General features: G+C 46.0%; 1 protein-coding gene across 8 annotated transcripts in view; it reads left to right on the forward strand.

Annotated features, from left to right (window-relative positions):
- The window catches only part of LOC105912481 (spectrin beta chain, non-erythrocytic 1), a 90,633-nt gene that overhangs the window by 13,501 nt on the left and 50,436 nt on the right, over window positions 1-26,696 (forward strand). For 6 of the 8 annotated variants that reach the window (XM_031572044.2, XM_031572046.2, XM_031572045.2 and 3 more), the window contains exon 2: window positions 10,903-11,085. In XM_031572044.2, the coding sequence (XP_031427904.1) occupies window positions 10,929-11,085 (157 nt within the window). In that variant the 5' untranslated portion in view covers window positions 10,903-10,928. Of the gene's footprint in view, window positions 1-10,902; window positions 11,086-15,136; window positions 16,037-26,696 lie in introns of those variants that run through there. The other 2 variants (XM_031572047.2, XM_031572051.2) reach the window with 2 other exon arrangements.

Consider the following 26,696-nt stretch of genomic DNA (forward strand, 5'->3'; position numbering starts at 1 on the left):
ACCTCATCAAACACACACAGAGATGCACTCCTTCATGGTGACACATTTACTCACACACACACACTCCTCTGTGCCTAAACTGTCACACACTATTCTGCGCAGCTCACAAATCTTTCAGGCAGTGCATTCTTTATTTCTGCAGTACACACACTCATGAAAGAGTCTAAATGCTCTTCTACTATAGTGGAAGCCTGCCATTCCTCTTGCAGCTTGTGTGTGTGTGTGTATGTGTTAGATTCCCTGAAGACATCAGCTAGGCTCCTCTCCAAGGTCAAAGAGACCAAAGGCAGCACTGAAAAGGATGGGAGAGAAAATTGAAGCTGATGGGTTGCCGCGGTTACAAACAAGTGAACATTCCTTTTACATACTGATGCTGTCTCTATCTATCCCCACTTTGACTGTCAGCATCATACCTTTGCCTTAAGGAATGGCAATCGGGACCAATGAGGTCAAACAGACTGGGGGTGACTGAAGAGAACAATTTGTAATATATAATATCCAGTGTCATTGCCTAAGGTTGAGAGGTTATTTAGGGGTCAGAATTAGGCAGAATATGGAGCTCAGACTCGGACGTATGTTTTCCTGTTTGTGTGTCTTTACCCAGCTTTTTTTGGCAGGGTATGCGTGTGTATTGGTGGGGGTAGTGTGTGTGTGTGTGTGTGTGTGGGGGGGGGGGGTTGGGGTTGGTAAGTGGGACAGACAGAGGCTTGAGGGCTTCTTTAGGGTACAAGGGCAGAGTTTGGACTGTTTCAAATGGTCCCTCCAAGCTGTGACACATAGGCACACATTCACATGCAGGACCGCTCGGATGCTGTGGCAGTGTGTGTTTGTGTGCTGGAAGGGTGGGGGGTGGTGGTGGCCAGACCTCCTGTGTAGCCTTGAGGGCCAGACAGCTTGACAAAAGAGAGTGTGTGTGTGTGTGTGTGTGTGTGTGTTGTGGTTCAGTCTGTCCCCTGCAGCCACAACCTTCGAGACTCATGGGCACACACAAAAAACATTTAGTGTACATTCATGCAGACAATCCAAAGCACATGCACAAGCCTTCTCTGTGTCTGGAGCCTCTGTCTGCGTTTGCTTTTAAGACTGTATTGATTTATTCTTTCTCAGTGTGTCACCTTATCGGCCGTGGTGGGGGTGGGGGGGGGGGGGGGGGGGGGGGGGGGGGCGTGTAATTAACAAATCATGCCGTTAGAGGGGAGTCGAGCAAGCAGGCAGGCAGTAGAGCGTGTGTGTGTGTGTGTGCCCCTCATCAATCTTTATGAGCATGCCTCATGAATGATCTAGCTTTAAACATGAAAACAATCACTACTGGGTATTTCATGTGCATGTGTGTGTTAAGAGTTATGTGTTAGTGTTGATGTCATGAGGTGGATATTGATGGCTGTGTAAGTTATTCTGTGTGTATGTGTGTTTTCCCGTAAGGCCGGCACAGTGTGTGTGTGTCGTGGTGTAGTGGCTGGCAGATGGCGTAATGAAGAAGGACAATGTGAGTGGCTACACTGTGGCTCATTAGGGTCTGCTAACAAAGTGATTTGGAGCAGGAGCTCTTTCCCATTCCCTTGCCTCTAGAGCAGAGTAGGGTTTTATGTTGCTACAGAACAGGTGGGGTGTTGGCTGGAGAAGACCACACACATACAGAGGCACGTGTAAATCTACACACACACACACACACACACACACAAGGATTTCCTAATGTGTTCTCTGTCTATAGTACTGTGTCTGGCCTCCTATCTTGGCTTCTTTGGTTGTAGTGGGGGTTGCTTTGTGAGTGTGTGTGGGGGTTGGTGAATTTTGGATTTAAGGGGGGGTTCCCCTCGGTTCTTCCTGGCTCCGTCTTCTCATTAGTGGTGTCTTAACTCACACCTGAGCCTCGCTACTCTGGAAGAACATGCGCACACGTCTTTACTGACAGGAACACCCCAGAGCCCACCACACACACACACACACACACACACACACACACACACACACACACACACACACACACACACACACACACACAAGCTAGTGATGAGGGGGGTGTCTGTACTAGATGTCCTCTCCAATCCATAATGATGGCCTTCTCCCTCCACACACACACACACACACACACACACACAGCGACTTACTGACACACACTCCAGTACACGCCACACCCTATCATTGCCCTGGGGCATATGTCTATGCTTGGGACACCTCCATCTCCATGGCCACCATCAGCCTCCCATTTAAGGACCCTTTATTGCCTTCGGAGTCTGCCGCGTGCCTGCTTTGTCCCACTGACACAATGGCGTCTGCGCCCCCCTCCCCCTAATCTGCCTTCAGGCACGTTTAAATCACTTAATCAGCAGCATTAAGTCACATTTCCCCTAAAATGCATTTGTTACACTGGCATATTTGTATTTAATCTGACTGTTTTATGTGAATGGTGGAGATGGTGAGGGATAAGCAGTGTGCAGCGGGACTGCTAGTTGATTGTCAGGAGAGGAGCTGCGAAGATGAGGAGGACATGTGCTCTCATTGTTCTCTGCCTTGTGTGTGTGTGTGTGTGTGTGTGTGTGTGTGTGTGTGTGTGTAGATTGTGTGTGTGTTAGGTGTGAGGGTACGTTTTTGTCCAGAGGGCATTGCTTTCACCCTCATTGATTTAGGATCACATCTCTACCCCCCAGCCCTTCCCCCCTTCTCTGCTGTCCGCTGCCCTGCCCCATGCCCCAGGCCCTAGACCCTAGCCACAGTGTGCCCCTCTCTCCACTCTCCATCACAAAGGACATGTTTCCGTGGGGAAGATAGGGTGGTGGTGTGAGATTTAATGGGACACCCCAACCCCGCCACTCCTCCCCCTCCCCCACCTTTGCCTCCATCCCGGTGAGGGTAAAAAAAAAATGCTTTGTGGCTTTCGCTGTACAGTTAGAGATGTATTGTCCTTGTTTTTTAATACGGTTAGCTTAATGTCTAATTTGAACAGTCTCTGTTATAAATCTTCGTGTTGACAAATCCTGCACTGCACTATACTCCACGTTAAATTATGTGGAGGCTATATACTGGTGTGAATACACAGTTACACACTATTGTATAACCACCCAGATACACCTCCAGGCTCTTGAAGAATGGGGTTGTTATGGTAGTGTGTGGGTGTGACCCTGCCCTCTTTCTTTAATCCGGGGGATAATTGCTCTGGCTGCTACTATTCCCGTCCATTTCCTAATCCCAATGTAATGGGATTGGGACTGCTCTTTATGCCTACTTTGTTTTGGAATAAAGACATGGGGCTGCTTTATTTATTTACGTGTGTGTTTGATTTCGTGTGCGTATGTGTGTGTGCACGTGTGTGTTTGTGTTTATGAAGGAAGAGAGACTTTTGGTGTGTTTGGAAGACCCTGACCTTTTGAAGTCTTGAATGCCCCAGTTATGTCCTTACACACACATTCCCATCATAGAGTTGTATCTCAAATATATCAGTAATCTTGTTGTCCTCGACAGCATGACGCATAGAAAAGCTTACGGTTTGTTTACCTTCCCTAAAAGCATTGTGTGTGTATGTGTGTGTGTTGTTTTCTGGTCTGGATTATGTTGTACCTGTGTGTCCACTACAAGTCTCAATGTTGTTTAGGTACAGCTCTGCGAGTAACGTTTCCATTACATCAGTCAAGGTCTCTTTTTGGAGGCGTGCCAGCTGTGCCCTCCCAAACTCGGTTCACTTTGTTTTCCTTTCTCTTTTTCTCATCTGTTCATTCATCCATCGTTTCTGTGTCTGTACTCTCTCCTTGTCTTATGTTCTTTCTTCCCTTCTCACGTGTGTGTGTGTGTGTGTGTGTGTGTGTGTGTGTGTGTGTGTGTGTGTGTGTGTGTGTGTGTGTGTGTTGTGTGTGTGTGTGTGTGTGTACTCTCTCCTTGTCTTACGTTCTTTCTTCCCTTCTCTTGTGTGTGTGTGTGTGTGTGTGTGTGTGTGTGTGTTTCTGTGTCTGTACTCTCTCCTTGTCTTACGTTCTTTCTTCCCTTTTCGTGTGTGTGTGTGTGTGTGTGTGTGTGTGTTTCTGTGTCTGTACTCTCTCCTTGTCTTACGTTCTTTCTTCCCTTCTCGTGTGTGTGTGTGTGTGTTTCTGTGTCTGTACTCTCTCCTTGTCTTACATACGTTCTTTCTTCCCTTCTCGTGTGTGTGTGGGTTTCTGTGTCTGTACTCTCTCCTTGTCTTACGTTCTTTCTTCCCTTCTCGTGTGTGTGTGTGGTGTGTGTGTGTGTGTCTGTACTCTCTCTTTGTCTTACGTTCTTTCTTCCCTTCTCCCTCACACCCCCTTTCCTACTTGCTGTTTCATAAGGTCCCTGAATGTGCCATGCACCCTTCCTGGCTTCCTCACAGGGACTCCCACGTACTCATTCTTTCTCAGGCGTACACCACACACACGTGTGTCTGTGTGTCTGTGTGTGTGTGTGTGTGTGTCTGTGTCTGCCTTATGGTCTGTCTCCCAAGGGACAGTGGGACTGCAGAGTGAGCGGGCGAAGGGAGAATCGTTTCTTCTCTTATCCTGCTGCATTGTCGTTTCATTCTACACCAGTATTCTTTTGAATGAGATTGTGTACTCAAACCTTTGTGTCTGGGTATTTATTAATGCTCTTATGGCTGGTAATACAGATTTCACTGCATTAATGTTTGGATTATAAGTGTCTGTCTGTCTGTCTGTGTGTGTGGTGTGTGTGTGTGTGTTGTGTGTGTGTGTGTGTGTGTGTGTGTGTGTGTGTGTGTGTGTGTGTGTGTGTGTGTGTGTGTGTGTGTGTGTGTGTGAGAGAGAGCGAAGGAGACAGCCATGTTGATGGGCCGACAGAAAGAGAAATTTCGGTCAAGTTGAAGTTCATTTAATTATTTTGGTTCACGTCTAGAACAAACATGTAGCCTACTCTTGCTTGTTGTAGTCACAGTCAATAATACTGTATGTTCTCACAGCATTCTGCTTATATATATTTTCCATTACACACACACATGAGGTTTATCATATATTTTCATGATATAAATATAATTTGTCATATACTATACAAATGACCCTAATAACATTCATGAGGTCAGGTGATTTGGGGGCCATGTGCTGATAGTAGATGAGTGGTATGACAGGGAGTCGGTCTGATTTGGTGGAAGGGCAGCCGAGGGACATGACAGGGAGTCGGGCTGATTTCGGGGAAGGGCAGCTGAGGGGCGGTTCAGTGTCCTCCTAAGCGGCGGCTGCTTCACACCATGGATGTCTGTCTCCCTCGGTTTCTGTGGGGACAGCCTGATCGAGCTGTTGTCCCGGCAACTATCAGGAAGTGAAGCGGGTGGATTAAAGGCGGATCCTGCTGGTGAGCTGAGGACCGACACACACACACACACACACACACACACACACACACACACACACAGATATGTGCACACACACACACACACACACACACAAACAGATGTGTGGACACACACACACACACAAACAGATGTGTGGACACACACACACACACACAGATGTGTGGACACACACACACACACACACAGATGTGTGGACACACACACACACACACAGATGTGTGGACACACACACACACACACAGATGTGTGTGGACACACACACACACAGATGTGTGGACACACACACACAGATGTGTGTGGACACACACACACACACACACACACACACACAGATGTGTGCTCACACACACACTCTGCATGTATTCTCTGAAGACCATGCCTAATAGGACCACCCTCAGCTAATGACCTGCACACGTACATACACGTTCACGCACACAGTCTTAACCCCCCCCCCCTTTAGTCATCTGTTCTCTTAGTGAGTAAGGCACGACAGACCAGACAACGGCATTTGATCCAATATGTGTTTTGTTCTCTTGTTTATCGAAACGCACTTTCAAACAAATCATTATGCCCATTTAGTTAAGCGTGTGTGTGTGTGTGTGTGTGTGTGTGTGTGTGAATGGCCCTCCTGTTGTGAGGCTTACTGTGAGCCCTGCTCTTAAACTCAGCAATGGCCCTGTCTCAGCATCATGTAATGCATTATGGAGGTGCACATCCAGGCATAAGGATTAGCCAAGTCTACTCCCAACCACAGGACCACGTGAAGGGGAGAGAGAAGGAGGGAGAGAGAGCTGGTTAAAAGCACTGCAAAATAAGGTGTGTGTGCGGACATACGTGTGCTTTCATGCATACATCTGTCTTTCATGCAGCTTTTGTGATCTATGAAGCATCCATTGACTGTATTCCTTTGTGTGTGTATGTGTAGACGAGGTCAGGGTGAAGGGGGAGGTGATAAGAGATTACTCATTGCAAGCGCTCAATATTAGCTGGCACGCTCAGACTCATTAATAAATAAAGACAGATTTCAGGGACAGGAGTCAAATAAACAGTATGGACTAAGGTGATCTATGGGCTCTATCCCAGTCTGTAGCCGAGTCGCTGGACACCCAGGTCAGCTGAGGCCCTCTCCTCTCCTCTCCTCTCCCGATAGAGAACCTGATCCCAGATCAATGACTTTCAGGAACCAGAATTAATGTTCTGTGTCAGCTCATAGGGGGTAATTCTATATGACCTGTATGATGTCTCTGGCTCTTCTAAGCCAAAGTGGACAGCTGTGCTATAAAATGCCACGGTTGCATTTGAAAAGTAAATATAAAAAAAAGGATTTGCAGGGTTTCAACAACGAATTGTAATTAACTGGTAGAACATGAGAAAGCCTGCAAAGATTTTAAAGAAGAATCACAAATTTCATGTAAGTAAAAGGACTTCACTTGCTAAATAGTTTTTTTTCATCTCACTTTGGCCTCAGTTGCAGTACTTCGGGGTCCTGTTTAGGTTAACTTAGTTTAGTGTACTTAGGGGTCCTGTTTCCTCGGATTATCATTAGAATTATACTCGTGTTAAGGTGAGCAGAGTCATGCATCTGTATTGTACAAGGCAAACCATTGCAGTCATTGTTGTTGTGTATGGTCTGGCCGGCTCAGTGTGTGGCCATAGTGATGGATCCTTATGGGAACTCTCCCAGTCATCACCCTTGCAACAGTTTCACACGGTCCTCAGAGATCAGAGATCAGTGAGCATGTGTGGGTCTGTGAATGTGTCTGCGTGCGTGTGTCTGTGCGTATTTGATATGCTGGTTAAATGTATATCAAATACAGCCTTCCTTTCAGGTTTTTTTGTGGTGGCAGTGCAATATAGGTTTGAGTTCAATTTAGTCAGCTGTTGGATGACGATGAGGGTATTTATGTGTGAGTTGCGTAATGTTACCCCATATATAAACTCTCACAGGCGCAGTTGTGTACACACACACACACACACGTTTTACCCAAGAGATGTGTGTGTGTGTGTGTGTGTGAGCTTGTGTGTGCTTTTGCGTGTTGCACTCTCCCATGTATCTGACTCTCCCATTTTCCCCGGTGGCAGAACTGCTGCTTTAAAAGCTCCCAGCACTGAATAATACATGAAGAGAAGCTGCCCTGGTGGGAACAGAACCAGTCCCGTTGGAACAGTCCCATGGCACACATACACACACACACACACACACACACACACACGCACACACGCACGCACGCACACAGATGCATACATACATACTTGCATGCATACATACTTGCATCCTAGCATGCAGACAGAAAACCGTTCATTTGTTGCTCTTTGTGGCGCATTTAGATTTTGTGGGAACTTTTTGGGACGACTCATGGCTGACTGCAAAGCTCTACCATGGTCCTCAAGCTGCTTCTCTGCTATTGAGTCTCTGTCTGTCTCTTAGATTAAAAAGCATTTTTCACTAGCATGCTTTAATCAAGCTTTGCTGTGCAGCCCTGTGATGAGCAGAACTGAAATGCTTTTGCAGTCGACAGTAACCCACGGTGGGCACTGAGTTTCAGCCTGACGATTTCAGAGTAGGACTAAGCTTGATGTCTCTGTTCTAAACTGTGTTAATTCCACCATATTTGCAGGCCCCTGGTTGGCTTAAACATGTGCACTCATGCATTCACACATACACACACACACACACACAGATTTAGTAGAGGAAGCACCTTTTTCAATATCCAAATGGCCCCTTCTTGCTCTAAAGCTAATGAAATGTTCTCCCACAGATAAAGTCAGTGCGGTGGTATTCATTCATCCTGAAATAAACATCTCTCTCCTGTGTGAACTGGGCTCAGGTGGATGTAGATTTAACGACGGCCTTTTCCTGTGCCGCCCAGAGCGAAGATGACCTGCCTGGCGGTCAGCGTCGCACGAGCAGCAGGAGCGAGTGCTCTTCCTCATCGCTGGCTTACTCGGCAGGGCATCCGTCAGCGAACTCTCTAACCTCACCTTCACCCTCACCTTAAGTCACCTGGCTGTCAGGTGTGCACGTGGCTCAGCGCCATGGCAACCTTTCCTCGAAATAGAACGGCGACGTAAATCTATTTTATTTTTGTTTCGTGGGACGGTTTTAGATTCGGCTTGGGTTTGCTCGCTCACCCACAGTAAGTCTCCGCTACGTAAAAGATGACAAAGGAGTTGTAAGTAACCGATCTCCGATACTCCCTAAGCCAGTTCCCAGTTCCTTCTTCCTCTTCTTTTCAGTTTAGGCGGATTACTAGACACCTCAGTTCAGGAGGCAGCGACCCGAAGATGGTATCTCTATAGGGGGTTACACTAGCACCCATAGTACAACTCTACTAAACAAAAAAAGGCAGCGAGAGAGTTCAGATGACCCTATGGTCTCTACTCCCAGGACCAGTCCAGCCTTGAGGCCTGTTTGGGAGTGAAATGAGCCACTAAATAGGCAGGTGTGTGTGTGTGTGTGTGTGTGTGTGTGTGTGTGTGTGTTTGGTGCGGATGCTCAGCATGCAGAAATCAATTTGATGAAGGGCTAGAGGCACAACTGACTTCATGAGTCACATAACCCACAGATGTTTGCTTGCAGATTCCAGCACTATTGTATGTGTTACTTGGAGTCTGTGTTAAAATGCACATCGTTATTCTTATTGCCTAATTTGGAGTGCAAATGATGTTTATAGCACAATCAGCTAATATCGATTACCCTTGACGTGGGTTGTTTAGGCTCAGCCTAACGCCTAACGGCACCAAAGGTTATGGTTTCGCCTGCCTGACAGCACAGTACTTAATGATAAAACATGTTTAGTCTACCTTCCCTTTGCTTTTGATAAACATGTCTTTAACATGATTTTAGTATAATTTGAGTGTGTGTATGTGATTTCCATCCTTTAGAATGTTACAGCTTTCCCAGGCACATTGTTTCTTCTGTCCCATTGATACGTTGAAGAAGAGAAAAGTGACCAAAATAGCTTCAGTGGGTAATTACAGATCAATGCAACGGCAGTTAGACAATGAGAATGTCTTCCCAGACACTCTCTTCTTTGTGTGAGTAGGCAAAAAAGTGTATGTGTGCGGCATAAATTAGCAAATGCGCGTGCGTGCGTGTGTGTATGTGTGTGTGAGACTGAGCGATAGAGAGTGTGTGTATGTTGCCCTTTTGTGTAAGACTGCATATCTGTGCTCTGCTTGTGTGTGTGTGTGTGTGTGTGTGTGTGTCCTTGTTCTGTCAGGAGAGCTCAGCTTTTACACAGCTGTAATCAGAGCACCGACCTGTGAGGGGCTCAGAGACACAGCCATGCAGGTGTCCAGTCCTCTACTTCATAATCACAATCTCTGACCAGTGGCTGAACCCATCAGCCTGAAGTGGCTGATGCTATTGCTTTCTTTCTTTTTTACCCACTTTGTTTAAATCTTTAAAATCAGGTTTCTGCTACATTTACATATTATGCCAAATGTACAGGAATACACTAGCCTGACGATGTCATACTCATAATTCTAGTCAGAATATGAGTCTGATACCGCTCCGTTGGACTGTGATTATGGGGCGTGTTTCAACCGAACCAGGAAAAAAAATGCCTCTTCGCTCAATTGGATATATCTAGAACCAATCAGAGCAACGTAGTATGACCATAACGTAGACCATGGGGCCAGCTGATACATTAAACTTTTACCGGATCCCGTAGGAAGGACGGCAAAAACATCTTTTCGATCGACAAATGCCTTGATCGCGTTTCTCTGTTCCTCTTTCAAAATGAATGTGCTGTCAATGTCTTCTAAAACAGACTCGAATTTCCACATTTCAGCTCTCCAACGGCAGCCATGTTTGTTGAAAACGAATTCACCCCAAAAGCTCTTTGGTGACGTGGTTGATTACGTTAGGGTTGATCATCTGTCCATCATCGTAAAAAGCCCGCCCTGACAATTTGATTGGTCTATCTATCTCCTCACAGATTTTTGTGAGGAGATAGTTTCTCCCCAACGGAGCGACACCAGACCGAACTTCCCGACCAAAAAATTTGTGGGCATGGCTAAGTTCGTCTGGCATCCAGGCTAGGAATACACTTGAATGCCCAAAGAAATAACCCACTCCTGAGAAGCTGCTCACGATATGTTTCATAGAGCGCTCAGAGACTGCGCTCAGAACAGTTGTGTTTTCTCGCGTACAAGTCGCCGTGGGTAAAAGCATCTGCCAAATTATATGGATGTAAAATGTAATTCAGACTGCCTAAAGACGGGCCCTCAGTCTACTAATTCAGTGTGTCTGTGGTCTGTTTGGGGTGGGTCAGGCGTTCACCCAACACTCCCATTGGCTCTAGCGTTGGCCTTCTTCTTCTAAGTGATGGCGTCAAGGAGAAGCCAACCTCTACTTTCCTGTGAATGACTTCAGATGGTCTTAGAATTCATGTGTCCTTCTAGGAAGTGTTTGGACATTTTGGTAGGCCCATCTGTTGATAGTACAGAGACACTAATCACACTTTTATGGTCCAATTTGATTTCAGACATCCTCATTTTCTCTGATTCACAGTCTCATGAGGACTCTCTCTCACTGTATTTCTCTCCCCATCCCCCCCTCCCCCTCGTCCTCTCTTATGTAACGTCAGGTTGGCCGCCTGTTGCCGTGGTAACCATGAGCACCATCTCTCCGACCGACTTTGACAGCCTGGAGATCCAGCAGCAGTACAATGACATCAACAACCGCTGGGACCTGGCCTCCGAGACCGACTGGGACAACGAGAACAGCTCGGCCCGCCTCTTTGAGCGCTCGCGCATCAAAGCTCTCGCTGGTAGGACACGTGTGTGTGTGTGTGTGTGTGTGTGTGTGTGTGTGTGTGTGTGTGTGTGTGTGTGTTTTGTGTGTGTGTGTTTTGTGTTGGGGGTCTATGTTTGTAGGATGGGTGTTGTGTTAATTTGTTTGGCACAAAGCTGTGCGTGCGTGTGTGTGTGCGTGCGCGTGCTGGTGAGCGCACGTCTTCATGTAAATATGTCTGTCTGGGTCAGAATGGGTGTTGCAGCTCTTCCATGCTGCAGTATGTGGTAGTATCCAGCAGGGGGAGGCAACAGGCAGCACCGACGTCACCTGTTTGCATGCACACACAAAGGAGAGAGGATGATTATCACATTGACCTTTTGGTAACTATAAATGATTGGGAATAGTTCTGTGTCTGTGGAGCAGCAACATGATGGCTAAATGTATGTTTTTTTTGTACATTAAGAGTATGTGTGTGTGTGGGTGTCACAGTTTGTAGGTAGGAGGTGACAAGTCTCACTGACACTGAGAAATGTTCACAGTGGTGTGTAACACAGCAGTTCAAAGTGTGTATGCGCGGTCGTCTGACTGGGAATGCCACTGATTCAAATCTCATGTTTACAAGCAGGGGCCTGATGCGCGCATTCTTTGACGTGCTGCTGCAGATATTCCCCTCAGGCCTCCCTCCTTTTGCAATCTTTCACTCCCTCTCTCTCTCTCTCTCTCTGACCATCTCTCACACCATCCCTCCAATTCCTTTTCTCTTTCCCTGTCAGGCGCTTCCCCCTGTCCTCCTCTCCCACCTCTCTCTCTCTCTCTCTCTCTCTCTCTCTCTCATTGTCATGTCTTTATTCTCTGTCTGTTTCTCTTCTGTCCTCATTTCCTCTTTCCCTCCTCCTCTCCTGGTCTTCCTTTCCACGTTCCTCTCACTGTCCTCCACACAAATTCAAACATTGGCATGACTCTGCTCCATGTCAAAAAAGTATTCTGTACATTAGCTGGCGTTGGAAATACTGTTACAGAGTCAGTGAAAAAATAATATAAATAAATATATAACTTTCCTCCCCTCCATTTCCCCCCTGCATCTTTCCCAATATCTCTTTTGCTCTAGTCTATCACTTCTACCACCCTTCTCTTCAGTTAGGCTGAAGCCTGTCTGCATTGGCACAGAAGCTCCTGCCCCTGCTAATCCCTGTTTCTTCTCTTCCTTTTCTCTGCAATCTGTCCATCCTCCTGCTATCCTGTCTTTCATCTCCCTCTCTCTGTCTCTCTTTGCAGTGCTGTAACTTACAAGTTAGCGCTCGCTTATTTAATGCCAGATGCAACCACTCCTTCCCTTTACAACCCCCTTTTGTTTCCACACCTCATTTACACACACACACACACACACACACACACACACACACACACACACACACACACACACACACACACACACACACACACACAGGCCTCTTATGAATAGTAATTGCTGTATCCTGCGGTCTCTACATCGCTTTGCTTCAGTTGGTATAGTCTGCCAGATGCCCCCTGAGATCCCCCTTGTGTCATTGTGCATAAAACGAGCAGATGTGCTTCCTTGCTATCTTTTAAAGAAGCGTGTTTGACGACCAGTGGTTAGGGTGACCTGTTTTGAACTCTGAAGGTGTGTGAGTGTGTGTGTGTCTGTGTCCTGAGCTGGCTTTCTAACCCCTGTGTCTGTGCTTGTGTGAATCGCTGCTCAACTGCTGATGAAAACAGGGACATGCTGTAGTGGTGCTTAATACTTCATCATGGTGCGTGCATGCGTGCGTGCATGCTAATTTGGGTGTATAGATGCACATGATTGGTGAGGGAAAGATGGGTTGTGTTAGAAGTGGAGCAAGATAAGAGGAAGAGTGAAAATGACAGATTGGGAAATAGAAAGTTTGAAAATAAGGACTTGCTTCATAGACAAGTAAGAATGTGTGAAGCCAGAGAGAGAGAGGAACTGAGAGAAAATGGACAAGCGAGAGGGATGGATATAGAGATAGAGCCCGTTTCCATGGCGTTTCATGGGAAACCAACATTCCCAAGATTTATTCCTAGGTATCCTCCCACAAGATTTCCCAGGGATTTTGGGGTGTGGAAGTGCTGGGGCCTCCCCCTGCCAGCTGTGCATGTGTGTGTTTCTGTGTGTGTTTGTGCGTGTGTGCACACGTATACATAGATCACATACATGTGCCTGTGTGTGCTTCTGTGGTAGACAGAGTGAGTGTGTGTGTGTGTGTGTATGTGTGTGTATATATGTATATACACATATATATATATATATATATGTGTGTGTGTGTGTGTGTGTGTGTGTGTGTGTGGGGGGGGGAAGAGCGTGTGCACGCTCGCATGTTATGGCTGCAGTGTGGGTGTTGTGTGAGAAAGTCAGTGCTTCATTTCTCACTGTCCTCCAAACACTCTTCTCTCACAAGCCGCCTCACCTCCTCTATTATCTCTCTCTCTCTCTCTCTCTCTCTCTCTCTCTCTCTCTCTCTTTCCCTCTCCCTCATCTGACCCCTTCAGTGCCTTTCCTTTTTTTGGAGTAAACATCACTTGATCTTCCTCTTTTTCAAAATTCTGTCCTTCTGGCGGTTGCTTGTTCTCTCTTTCTCCCCACACTCTCTCCTTTCTCTTGTACTTCATCCGCTCTCTGATTTGGAGTGTGTTTAGGAACTCCTGTCATCCTCTACTAGCAACTGCTGTTCTTACAAGCAGTGTTAACACAAAATTACTGGTTTCATCTCCTTTTGCCGTTTCACACACCCACATGCACATGCACACATACTCACATACTTGCTTTTACAGTTTTACAGAGGAAGCATCCCCCCGCCCTCCTCAGGTTTTTTTTTTTCTTTTTCCTCGTGGTTATCGAGGCTACATCTCCATCTGCGTTTCCGTTACCCCACTGTGAGGGCCGTGTCTCTGATGGTTGCCCCGGGCAGCAGGCTCTGGGTGAAGTCAGTCAGCAGGAGATGTGTGTGTTCTGGGCTTCATTAGACCACTTCCCCTAATAAAACACACACACACACACACACACACACGTACGTGTGTGTGTGTGTGTGTGTATATATACATGGACAACCACACACTCACATTAGCATAGAGAGACACAAACACTCATATACCCTGTGTTCCCCATCCAGGAAAGGCCAGTCTCACAGTCTTATTGGATGGCGCTTGAGTGTGTGTGACCCTTCTTAATGCATGTATGTATATGCAACAGCAGCAGCAGGACTACTGGCTTTTTTAAACTGCTGTGCCCAAACACACACATTCTCATGCTCTCTCTGTCTCTCTCACACATACACACACATACGTCACACACACACACACACACACACACACTAAGGACCTCCAAACATAATCTGTAAGTAAGATTAAAAATCAGTCCTGCATTTACGAACACTCAGACACACACGATTGTCTTCAGAAAATGACTCCAAGAATATTGTTGTCTATTTGTCTATTGTTCTAACATGCCAAGACTTATGCTGTCTATTGTCCTCTCACACATAAGCACACATGCACACAGTGTCATGTCACACCCTTTACATGCACACACACACACACACACACACACACACACACACCATCAGGCAGGAAGGAGGCACTGCCACTGCTGAGACTTTCTCAAGTACTTCCTTCCGGACTTAACGTCTTATTTCAGTCACGTGCCAACACCTAGAGGCGAGAATGAAAGAAAGAAAGAAAGAAAGAAAGAAAGAAAGAAAGAAAGAAAGAAACCGCTAAGAGACAGAGAGAGGCAGCTAGAGAGATGGGTGTGGATTTAATTTTCTTGACACACAAGCACATATCATTCCTTTCCCCCCTTCTTGCTGTCTCTCTTCCTCTGTCCTGCCTTCTCTCTCTACCCCCTCCGTTTCTGGAGGTTGGCCAGAATGGTTTGATCCCAGCTGGCTCCTGCCCCACCCCTGCTACACCTTTGAGAATGGTTCAACCCACACCTCCCCTCCCTCCTTCTCTCTCTCCCCCTAGTCCTCTTATATCTCTCTCTCTCTCTCTTGCCACTCCCACACACACCTTATGCAAATTCTCCTGCTCAGAGAGAGAGAGCGAGAACACAAGCAGAAGGCCGTGTTTACTTATCCATCGGACCGAGGCTGCCTCTCTGCCCAGCTCAAACAAGGTGTATGTGTGTGTGTGCGTGCTTGTGTACATACACACACACTCAGCAGGAAACATAGAGTTCTTGTGTGCATGTGTGTGTGTGTGTGTGGGAGAGAGAGGAGTGCTGAGTTGAGCTGAGAAGTGCCACACGCTTCCACTTCACCACGGAGAGGAGAGGAGAGAGAGAGTGAGTGTAAGCGCCCGCGTGTGTGTGTGTGAGAGAGCCCGGCCAGGACGTAGCAGGACTAAAGGAGAAAGAGCGGGTGCAAGGCTGTGTTTACACAGAGCCAAGAAAGAAAAGTGTTGAAAAGAGAGAGAACATTTTGTTCTTTGTTTTTCTCCTGTGTTTTTTTTTTTTTTTTTTTACTTTGCAAAGGAGAGAGCGGAAAAGAAAGGACCAACTCTGAGGACAAAAACAGGAGGGAATTTTTCTTTTCTTTTTGGAAACGGCGGTTAACATGGAATGACGTGAAGAACAGATGAACGGAAAAATAACTGGATCTCTGTTAGCATAAAAACCCTGTTCCCTCGCTTTTTCTCTGCCACACCTGGGAACACCTCTCCTCTCCTCTACTTGACTTGACCGCCTACTCTTCAGCCCGTGCTGGAGCTGCTCTCTCTGCACACTAGGAGGCTATGCTGTGGAGAAGCCTGGCTAGCCGAAACTTGCCAAGCTCGTACTGGTGCGCATGTAATTGTGTGTGAGTGTTGCGGTTGTGGTCAGCTTTTTTTTTTTTTGTAAGAGATGGAGTACGATCAGCGTTCTGCCTCCCCTGGTCTTTCTCCTGCAGCGTTTGTCAACCAGGTGCAGTACTCCAACATACTGGAGGGACGCTTCAAACAGCTGCAAGGTAGGACACACACACACACACACACACACACCCACACACACAACACGGTGTCAAATGTTCTGAGGCGCTTTCCTCATTCCTGTTTGTAATGTCCCCATAGGCTATGCAGGTTTTAGAATTTCGAAAGGTACACACACACACACGCAAATGCACATTGCAAGTGTTGAGAGTATGTGTCATTGCTGGCAGTGTGTTTGTCATGTTTCCATGTGCTGTGGTTAAGCCTGTGCTAGGTAGTTGAGCTTGCCAGCCACCTGTAACTGGGGCTGGAGGACTGCTGGGGTTTCCCCTTCACTCAAGAACAGGGTGCACATCTCAGGAGTGCAGGGTGCTCATCCTAGACATCCTGTGTGTGTGTGTGTGTGTGTGTTATCCAAGATGTCACTCTCGTATATCACTGACCGTGACTTTGAGTAGACAACCTGTCGTGTCATTCTCTGTCTCTTTCCTGCTCCAGTTATTTTCCTATTTTTTCTCTCTTTCTGTCTGTCTGTCTTTCTTTCTGTCTCTTTCTCTCTCTCTCTCTCTCTCTAATCTCTTAGCATGAGCAGAACAGAGCAAAAAGAGGCCTGGAAGGATTTATTTTTGTTCCTCCTTGTGTGTGTGTGTGTGTGTGTGTGTGTGTGTGTGTGTGTGTGTGTGTCACCTTTAGTGCTCTCCTGGAGAGTGGCCCCGATTCTGCACTGGTATTTTGGTTTTGGGAGTGTCTGCTGCAGGGCTGCTGCCCCAGATCCTCAGAGAGAGAGGAAGAGAAAGATGGAAAGAAAGAGAGCGGGGAGTGAGAGAGACAGATGGAGAGAGAGAGAAGGAAAGAAAGGGATGAACTGAAAGACAGGGATGGGGAGGGAGAGAGAGGGAAGGAGAGAAAGAAAGAGAGATGGAGATGTTGAGAAAAAAAGGGCTGGACAGAGAGAAATGGATAGAAATTGAGAAAGGGAAATGCGGAAAGATGAAAATAATGAGTGAAGAGAGGGAGAGGAGTGAAAAGATAGTGATGAGATGATGGCTGTGGGAGGGAGGGTATTTTAGTTGTAAGACTGAGAAAAGGACATACACTCATCACGAAAGCTGATGATTGAATCATACCACACCCTCACACTCGCACACCCACACCCACTCACACTTCTTTGAAACAGAAATTCTATGAAATGCGTTTACTTTTTTGATTGGACATATGATTTGAGGATGATTGAATAGATAAAAGTGAATCAAGACTAAAACACATGGGCTACTGTGCTCGTACACACCTTTATTATCTGCCTAGGTGATGGACCTGTTCTAATAGGGTAGGGGATGTAGGGTAGCAATGCTAGTATAACCCCAAAGACTATAAATGCAGTGTAATTTACTATCATTTTCAATTTCATTTCATAGAACGAAAACATTGCAAACGTCTTTAACGGTCGAAACCTTCTGGTTTCCGGTTACAAGACAGTACGCCACTTGTGTTCTGATAGTCTACATGTGCATTCTAAGTCTTACGGTTAATCTAAGAATGACTAAAACGGGCCATTTTCATTGTGTGAACATGGATAGATAGTTTGTGTGTAGAAATGTAGAAATGACTTCCTGCCATGGGGTTGTTAGGCAGGCAAGCTATTAGTTATGTTGAAGTGTCTGTTGAGACCAGAACACACACACACACACACACACACACACACACACACACACACACACACACACACACACACACACACACACACACACACACACAGTGTATGGCTGAATTTGCGTTGTACATTGTGGACTTTGGAGTAGCAGGACTCACAGGGCAGGTCTGCACCTCCTACATATCTCAAATACTTTACTACATTAACAATATTTCACCCAAAAAGCACTTAGATTGAGCTATTTTCAACCCTTCATCTGAAACATAAGTGTTTGTGTGTGTGTGTGTGTGTGTGCCTGCAATAGTTTGCGGTTTGATTTATTTCGGTAACTTCAGTGGTGTTCTGCCTTACTCCACCCCTTTCACACTGCTGCTGCAAGATTTGTGTGTGGGGGAAGTGGGAGAGAGAGTATAGTCTTGGTATGTACACACACACACACACACACACACACACACACTGATCCTTTTAATGGCTAAGATGCCCTTTTTTTATGTAATTTGTATGTGCGCGCGTGTGTAAACCAAGTTTACATCATAATCACCATATCTGATCATCTCATCAAATCTCAATTCAGGGAGTTGTGGACATGTCAAGCTCTCTCTATCTCACTCTCTCTCTCACTCTGTCTTTTTCTCCCGCGCTCACCCCCCCCCCCCTTTCCTTTTCCCCCTCTTTCGTTCTCTCTCCTTTCAATGTCTGTCTTGTACGAGCATGTGTTCACAGGTGTGAATCATTAAGGGACAGTCAAATAGGACGAAAGGTGCAGCGTGTGTGTGTGTGTGTGTGTGTGTGTGTGTGTGTGTGTGTGTGTGTGTGTGTGAGAGCCTCCACTCTCATGTGTTTGAGAGAATGAATGGAATCTCAACCTTTCGAACTGTCCTGTCTGGTTTTTACCAGACTTGTCTTCCAAAACCCTCCAAAGTTCACATTGCGGGTGTAGGCCCTAATGGTTTAGCACGAAATACCATGACTCCATTTCACAATAGGTGGGACTCTGTAAATTTGTACATTACAAGGCAACACGCCTTAATAATACTGTTTCAGCAGAAATATAACCCAGAAGCTATGACCAGTCAGACTAAAAGCTCTGTCGTGCAAACAATAATTGTAATTTCAGTCATCTTTTTTTTCCTTCCTTCTCTGTTTTCTTACTGAAAAAAAGGTTGTGTGAGTGAAAAGCGGAGTGATGACAAAAATGTGAATGTAAACAAAATCAATGTGTTGAGCGGGTTTGTATGTTCCTTGTTGTGCATAACTCTGTTAAGGGGACACAATGGGCCGGTTTGGCTTTTAAAAGGACGCGGGGCAGCCTGGGGCTAATGCTTTTGGTTTTCTGTTCAAACCTCATTCATAAGCTCTGAATGTGGTCTCCCACATTACTGGTGTGAGCTGTATCGCAAGGTTAGTCAGTTGCAGTTTGTGTGTATGTGAGTTTTGGCTAACTATTTCAGCCATGTGCTGTGATGAAACACCAGAAATCATTACCCCCCCCCCCCCCCCCCCCCCCCCCCCACACACACACACACACACACACACACACAGAGAGAGTCCCTCCCTTGCTCGACCTTATACCTCTGAGTGATCTCAGAATCCTACCTCATCCTCTACCCTTCCTCAAGACACACATACACACACTGGAAAATCCGGTCAGTTTGCTCTAAGGGATGATTCTTTGGCGTGTGTGTGTGTGTGTGTGTGTGAGAGAGTGAGTGAGAAAGACAGACAGAAGGTCAGTCAGTGTGTGATTTAGCAATAATAATAATAAAATCTGCTGTGTCACTTCCTAACTCAATCGTGCCAGACAGGTAAACACAATAAACATTGAGTCTACCTCCAGTCTGCCTGGCCTTACAAACCACTCACCAGCAGCCTACGAACAATACAGCACCTCGCTCCGCAGTACAGAAACGCTCCTTAGCGCACATAATGAGTTAATTCAAGGGAACAACACGAATCTGTCTTATCGGCAAATGCAGGCTGAAGTCATCGCAGATCCAAATGACAGTGTTGAGCTTACACTAGCAAGCCTGTAAGTGATTTTGTGGCTTTCTGCCTGTTGAAAACTACTCTAAAAAATGCTGGAGTTTTAGCTGGGTTATAATGTAATTAGTTGCACCTAGCAGCTAGTTTATGGCTTCGTAAAACACTTTCAGCATCTTTTGAAGGAAAAGTATAGGGTCTTTAAAACAGGACTGTCATAGTTGTCAGGTAAATGCTTTTCGCCTCATCACAAGCTAAGTGTGTCCTCGCTCATTCAGATATGTCGGTATGTAAAGTGTAGGGAGTGAGTGGCGGTGAGCAATCCCTCTCTTTAACCAGTTTCGGTTAAAGTAGCCTCGGGCGTTCTACTGTGGTATTTAAGACACACCCCTGGCCACCCCATCAGTAACCTGTTTGTCCACTCTAGAATGGTGATCTGTGCCTGTCGCTGTGTGTGTGTATGTGGTGTGTGTATTTGTGTGTGTGGGGGGGTGATCTGTGTGTGTGTCTGCGTGTGCTATCCTGCTGCGGTAATGCCGTGCTAACAAAAACAGTAGCCGACGTTAATCTGAGGTGGCTTCTGGGTAATTAGCCCTTCGCCTAACACTCCAGTAGAGGGGTGATTTGTGAGGCGTCCCCCCTGCTGAGTGAAGTACAGAGGAACCATGACTCCTAGGTTCAAATGTTTGCTAATGGAAGGTTTCCTGTTCTAAGCTTGGCAGTGCTGTAATTGAGGACTTGCTGCAGAGTCAACAAGCTATTATACACAAATGAAAGCATGCAAGCCATGTACAACATACCTGTAAAGATTTGATCTAAAAAATGAATAGGTCCTATTGGTAATTTGAACGGGTTCTGTAATCATATGTAGTCAAACATGTCATTGGGTTTGGCGTTTAGTGCTTAAAGTTGAATTGAGTGGTGTGGTTTGTGGAGTGACGATTCTGGTCCAAATTTCAATTGTTTCAACTGTTTCGCGTCTGCCCAAAATTCCTGACAGTTCAAATATTGAACTGGCCGTGTACGTGCGTCTGTCCAGGTCCAAAAGGGTGTCTCTCCCAGTTAGCCATGACGCCTGACATAATGGCCCTCCCCCTTTTTACAAAAAAGACCTCTTGCTCCAGTTTGAGATTAAATGGCATAAAAAAAACCTGCTGTAATGCTGACTACTAGAACACCTGCTTTTTCTCCTTCTCACAAAGACACACACACACACACACACACACACACACACACACACACACACACACACACACACACAGGGCTATAAACCACTTGATTAAAAGCACAGCATTCGGATAAGGTTTAAGGGAATGTCGGTCTCTTAGGATCTCTTTACAAAGGTCATAGGAGCTGCTAATAGTCCTGGACTTGTTGGTTTTGTTCAGACACCCTAGGATATAATAAAACAAATGAAATGACACACATTTTCTCTCAGCTTTCCATTCCCTGCAGTTGGCTTTTCAACAGCATGGGATTGCAACATTGCGGTCATCAGGACAGCCCTAGGCCTAGTCAGTAGATAGGTGAAATGCTAAGGACTAACTTAAATCATTAACAGAAGTTAGCATGTTATCTTATAGGGGTGTGGTGTGTGTCTGTGTGTCCGTGAGAATGGGAGTGAGAGTAGAGACTACACACTATCACTCCTTGGCACCTAATTTCCCTGTCATAGTGGTGACTCACCTGACATTCAGGTAAAAGTTAGAGCAGTTAGTGCTGACTGAAGTGGGCTTCAACATCACACCACATTATATCACTTTACAGTAAGTTTCTTAATCAAGCCTCCCTTCCCTTTTAATGACCCTTTAGCCTTCAGTTCCAGAGTGCACAGCTGGACAGTGAGGTTTAGTGTTGAGTAAGAGTTAGAGCAAAGGCTCTTGGGAGTTGTAGTCTTAATAAAGGGAGATTCAGGTGTCTTTGTTTTTTTTTAAGCACAATTTGTTGTTCTGATTTATTTAACAGGGACAGAAAGGTTCCGGTAAGTGTGCACTTCCCTCCTCAGCACTCTAGGGGTTCAGGCTTCTGTTACATGGACACAGATTTAGAGAAATTCTACCTCACCCTGCCCCTGTTGCAGTCTCTGGTTTCATTGTGTGAGTGCAGACACACACTCATGTATGCGCTCACTCTGCTTTTATACTTTGAACACACACACACACACACACACACACACACACACACACACACACACACACACACACACACACACACACACACACACACACCAGGAAAGACAAAGAGAATGAACAGGATGGATGGCCCTACCCACATGACCACATGACGTGTTACCTGTCTGTTTGTTTGTGAGGCTGTATAGTCCAGGTTGTACACACACACACACACACACACACACACACACACACACACACACACACACACACACACACACACACACACACACACACACACACACAAACCAGGAAAGACAAAGAGAATGAACAGGATGGATGGCCCTACCCACATGACCACATGACGTGTTACCTGTCTGTTTGTTTGTGAGGCTGTATAGTCCAGGTTGTACCTGGTCTCTGTGGTCAACTATTTACTGCAGGGGCACAAATCGCTAACTCAGGGACTTATTCAGACTGAAAGTGGTCTGGGCGTCCATGAGTAACACTTTAACCAATTTTGCGTGATTTTTGAAAAGGCAAAACACATCGAAATGTGGCATAATTACATGTTTACTGCGTGATGGTCAATTGAAAAGTGACTTACAATAGGTCGAGGTAAGGATGCAATCTAATGCAATCAGTTTAATTTCTGATGCAATCACTGCTTTCAGAAGAAAAAAGTACACATTCTCAACTTTTGACTGTAGACATTCCAGTGTTTTAAAGGTTTTCTTTTCCACTGTAGACGTGCAAAAACATAAATGTTCCTTCCATCACACACAGCCAAAGATTCTCTACTCCCTCTCTCTGCATTTGTGTGTGTGCGCGTGCTACCAATGTGCCATGGAAGCTGGAGGAAGATCAGGGGAAACACTTAATTTGTTTTTATGTGTGTACCCACAGTGTAAAAATAACACTCTTGTGGCTTGGTGGTGGGGCCACATACACACACACACAAACACACACACAGCAATTTCATTGTGTTATCCTTAGTCGACCTAGCCTAACTGTGTCCATTAGCATTGGTTGCCATGGTGATGGGGATTAAATGCTACAGAGAATTAAATATGCAATTTAGGAGACGTTTTATATGTGTGGGATTTAGGGAGAGAAGAGATACTGAATGGAATTCAGTTTGCTATTTGTGTGTGTGAGTGAGAGTGAGAACACCTTATAGTTCATTGCATGCGTGTGTGTAGTTGGCAGTCGGTGGGAGTGAAGTTTTGCAAGTTTGGCCCAGGTGTCAATCCGCTTTATTATGTTGGTGTGAGGACTATGCCAAAATCAAAGCTTAGCCACATTCCACATGGCCCTCTCATCAGACTAGCATGTTTCACAGGCTGCACAATAACAAAGCTCAGCTCTGAGTGCAAAAACAACACCCTAATGACAATATCAGTGCCACCATTGCATAGTTTAAAATGTGTGTGTGTGTGTCAGCCTTTAGTCCGTCTTTACATTCTGTCTCTTCCATCAAGATGAACTATAGTCCCGGTTGTGCATAGTAATTAATGTGTCCAAGGCCATGCCGCTTGTTAAGCTGAGCGTGTGCACCCTTATACCCTGTGTTTACTATTGTGTGTGTGTGTTTATTTGTGTGTATGTTTGTTTGTGTTTGTGTGTGAGTGTGTGTACAGTAATGACTACCGTGGTCTTTCTAGCCCTAATAGTACACTCGGGCAGAGCAGCTGTGATCTCTTGGCTGCCTGAAGTGTCCTCCATTAGCCCGGGCGGCACGGGCACAGGCACAGGCACAGGCACAGAAACAGGCACGATGGGGTTGCACAAACAAACAGATACTTTGGCTACTCCAAAATAAATAAATACTCCTCCTGTTCTCCCAGAGAATCGTGCCCATAATTTTGGACTATCATCCTGTTCGGGATAGAAATGAAATGTAATTGCTTTAGACTCTGACACGTTTCCTATAGATATTTAAAGTCCCAGAGGAACATTTGGGAGCATGTGCATCTGTTTTGCTTCAGCTCTGAGGATGGAGGTGTTGGGGACTGGTCTTTGGCAGGTGTGTGTATGTGGGGGTGTGGGTGGGTGTGTGTGTGGGTGTGTTCCCGAGGGGAAGCAGTGGCTGATGGGGCAGGGTGTTTGTCTTTGTCAGGGCCACAGAGTTGGGGATGGAAAGGGCCTTATGGAACAAGAGGCCCAGATCTCTCTCTGTCTTTCTCTTTGTATGCTCTCTTCCTGTACCCACAATTTGGTTGATGTTGCAAAAATAGGCATTCCAATTAGGCTGACTCAGGACACTCTGTGTGTGTGTGTGTGTGTGTGTGTGTGTGTGTGTGTGTGTGTGTGTGTGTGTGTGCGCGTGCGTGCGCGCGTTGGGAACGAGTAATTATGACAGGTCAAAGTGCCTGAACAGTCTGAACATCAACTCCCATAATTCCTCAGTATCAGGAGGGGTGGGGTTAGGGTCAGGGCATCATTACTGTGGCCATAATGATTGATTGCTCTCTGCTGATGTCCTGCTTCCTCTGGGGGGACGAAAGGGAGAGAGAGGTCCGGAACGCAGGGAGTAAGGGCCAAGAGGTACAGAGAGAGAGAAAGAGAGAGCAAGAGAGGTGAGAGGTCTGAAAAGAGGAGTGGGCACCGGAAGAGCGAGTGGGTTAAATTAGGCGACAGGAGCGAGGGATGAAAGGAAGGAATAAATGACTCCCCGCGGAAGGTCTTTACAGTTTTGTCGAGAGGGGGTAATTAAAGTCTGCCAGCGGCCAGATGCTGGCTTTCTGCACTGACATGGTGTTTGTGTGTGTGTGTGTGTGTGTGTGTGTGTGTGTGTGTGTGTGGGGGTGGTGTGTGTTGACAACCATGTATGCACCCTGTGTGTTTGTGTGTGAGCATGAGTTCCAAACTGCCAGATGCAACCCAACACACACCCACACACGGCCAGAAACCACTTAACACTGACCGTCCCAGAAGCCCTTGACCCAGAGCTGTGGTCCAGAGCTGCCCGGCCCTCCCTCCTGCCCTCTCCATCGGGGGCAGACCACCTACGGAGCAGGACAGAGTGGACCTCTGGTTTAATGGACTGGACTGAGGGCTATCAGGGATCAGGCACTCCATTAAACACACCAGGCTTTATAACCATGCAGTTTCACTACACACCACAGTTAAGCTTTTTTCCCTACTCATTCTGACCCTAGTGCTGCAGATAACCTGCCAGATACATCAGCTGTGTGTGTGTGTGTGTGTGTGTGTGTGTGAGAGAGAGAGAGTGTGAGTGTGCTTCACTCAGCTTTTACTGGAAATTGAGGTCATTTAGATTCTTACTGACCTTCTGTGTCATGCTGGTTATGAATGATGTGTGTGTGTGTCTGTCTGTCTGAGTGTGCAAGATTGAGATAAACACATCTGAATCAGCACTGGGATAAAGATGAAGGTCCTTCCCTCTCCCTCTGTGTGTGCTTGTCCATCTGGGTCTTTGTGTGTGTGCGAGTTTCTGCAAGGGTAGGTGTTTTGTGTGTGTGCACGTGCAAGTTTCTACCTGTGTGTGTGTGTGTGTGTGTGTGTGTGTGTACATGCCAGTTTCTACCTGTGTGTGTGTGTGTGTGTGAGAGAAGGTGAGAGGTGTCCATGCCTCTTCACCTGCCTTGAGTGTGCAGTCCACTCAGTAATGAGTCCAGATCTGCTGTAGATCTTCCTCATCTGACTGACACAAACACACACACAGACACACATATACACACACAATGACAGCTGCAGGACCATCCACTCTGAGAAACACCATCTGGATGGATATTGATTTATACCCGAGTGCAGAAGTGTGTGTGTGTGTGTGTGTTTGTGACCTAGCCAAAATCAGCAGGTGACAAGACAAAAACAAAACATCCTCCTAGGAGACACGGTCCAACACACACACTCTGTCTTCGTCTATCTCACTCTCCACTCCATTTCGCCCTCTCTTTCTCACACACACACACACACACACACACACACACACACACACACACACACACTTGCACAGCACAATTATCTGACTGTCCACATACATTTCAACACACACACACACACACACAGTGTAGTTTTCCTTTTTTGTAGCCAATACAATTATAATACATGACTGATTAATTTTGATGGCAAGGATGTCACATTCCAGGCACACCTCTTTCACCATTACAATATGAATACCTTTTGGATCTCGTCTCCATTACACACAAACCAACAATTGCACACACACATTTTATATACATTTTCTTACAGTCCAACCTATTTAATGAATTCAACATTTCATCATGGGGTGTAAAGTTTTCAATAGTAAAGAAAGTAGGGCAAGAAAGCAGCATCTTCCATTCAAACATGCTTCCTATGACACACACTCAGACACACACACACACACACACAAACACACACATTGAGGTGGACATATATATGTATACACAGAGAGAGCGAGAGAGCGAAAGCTAGGATTAACACTGGGCATATTTCTGGGGATTAGGATATGAGCGCATGGGGAAAAACATGTTTTTGTCTTTCTCCTCCAGACAGTAGCGATGCTATCTATACTTATACCCAGTCTACGGAGTTCAGCGCTGTTATTTTACCCTCTTATGTGTTATTTTGTCTATCGGTTCATCCTTATTGTGTGTGTGTGTGTGTGTGTGTGTGTATTCATACTGGTCATTAACACCACATGGGTCTTTGCCTAGCAGGCAGTGTCATTGTCACAGGTCGACACCCATAAACCCTCTCACATTTATACACACACACACACACACACACACACACACACACACAAAGAGAGAAAGACAAACCACAAAACCAAAAAGATGTGGGTATGTCTGTTCATTTCTGTGTGTGTGTGTGTGTGTGTGTGTGAGCGAGAGAGACATAACATCCCACATTAGTATTTCACCATCCCTTCTTTCTCTCTCTCCTCATCTGCCCTTTCTATCACTCTTTCTGAGGGGATGTTAAGACAAATGTAGTCTATACTCCACATAC

The sequence above is a fragment of the Clupea harengus genome, chromosome 8 (genome assembly GCF_900700415.2).
Source record: "Clupea harengus chromosome 8, Ch_v2.0.2, whole genome shotgun sequence".
NCBI lineage: Eukaryota > Metazoa > Chordata > Actinopteri > Clupeiformes > Clupeidae > Clupea > Clupea harengus.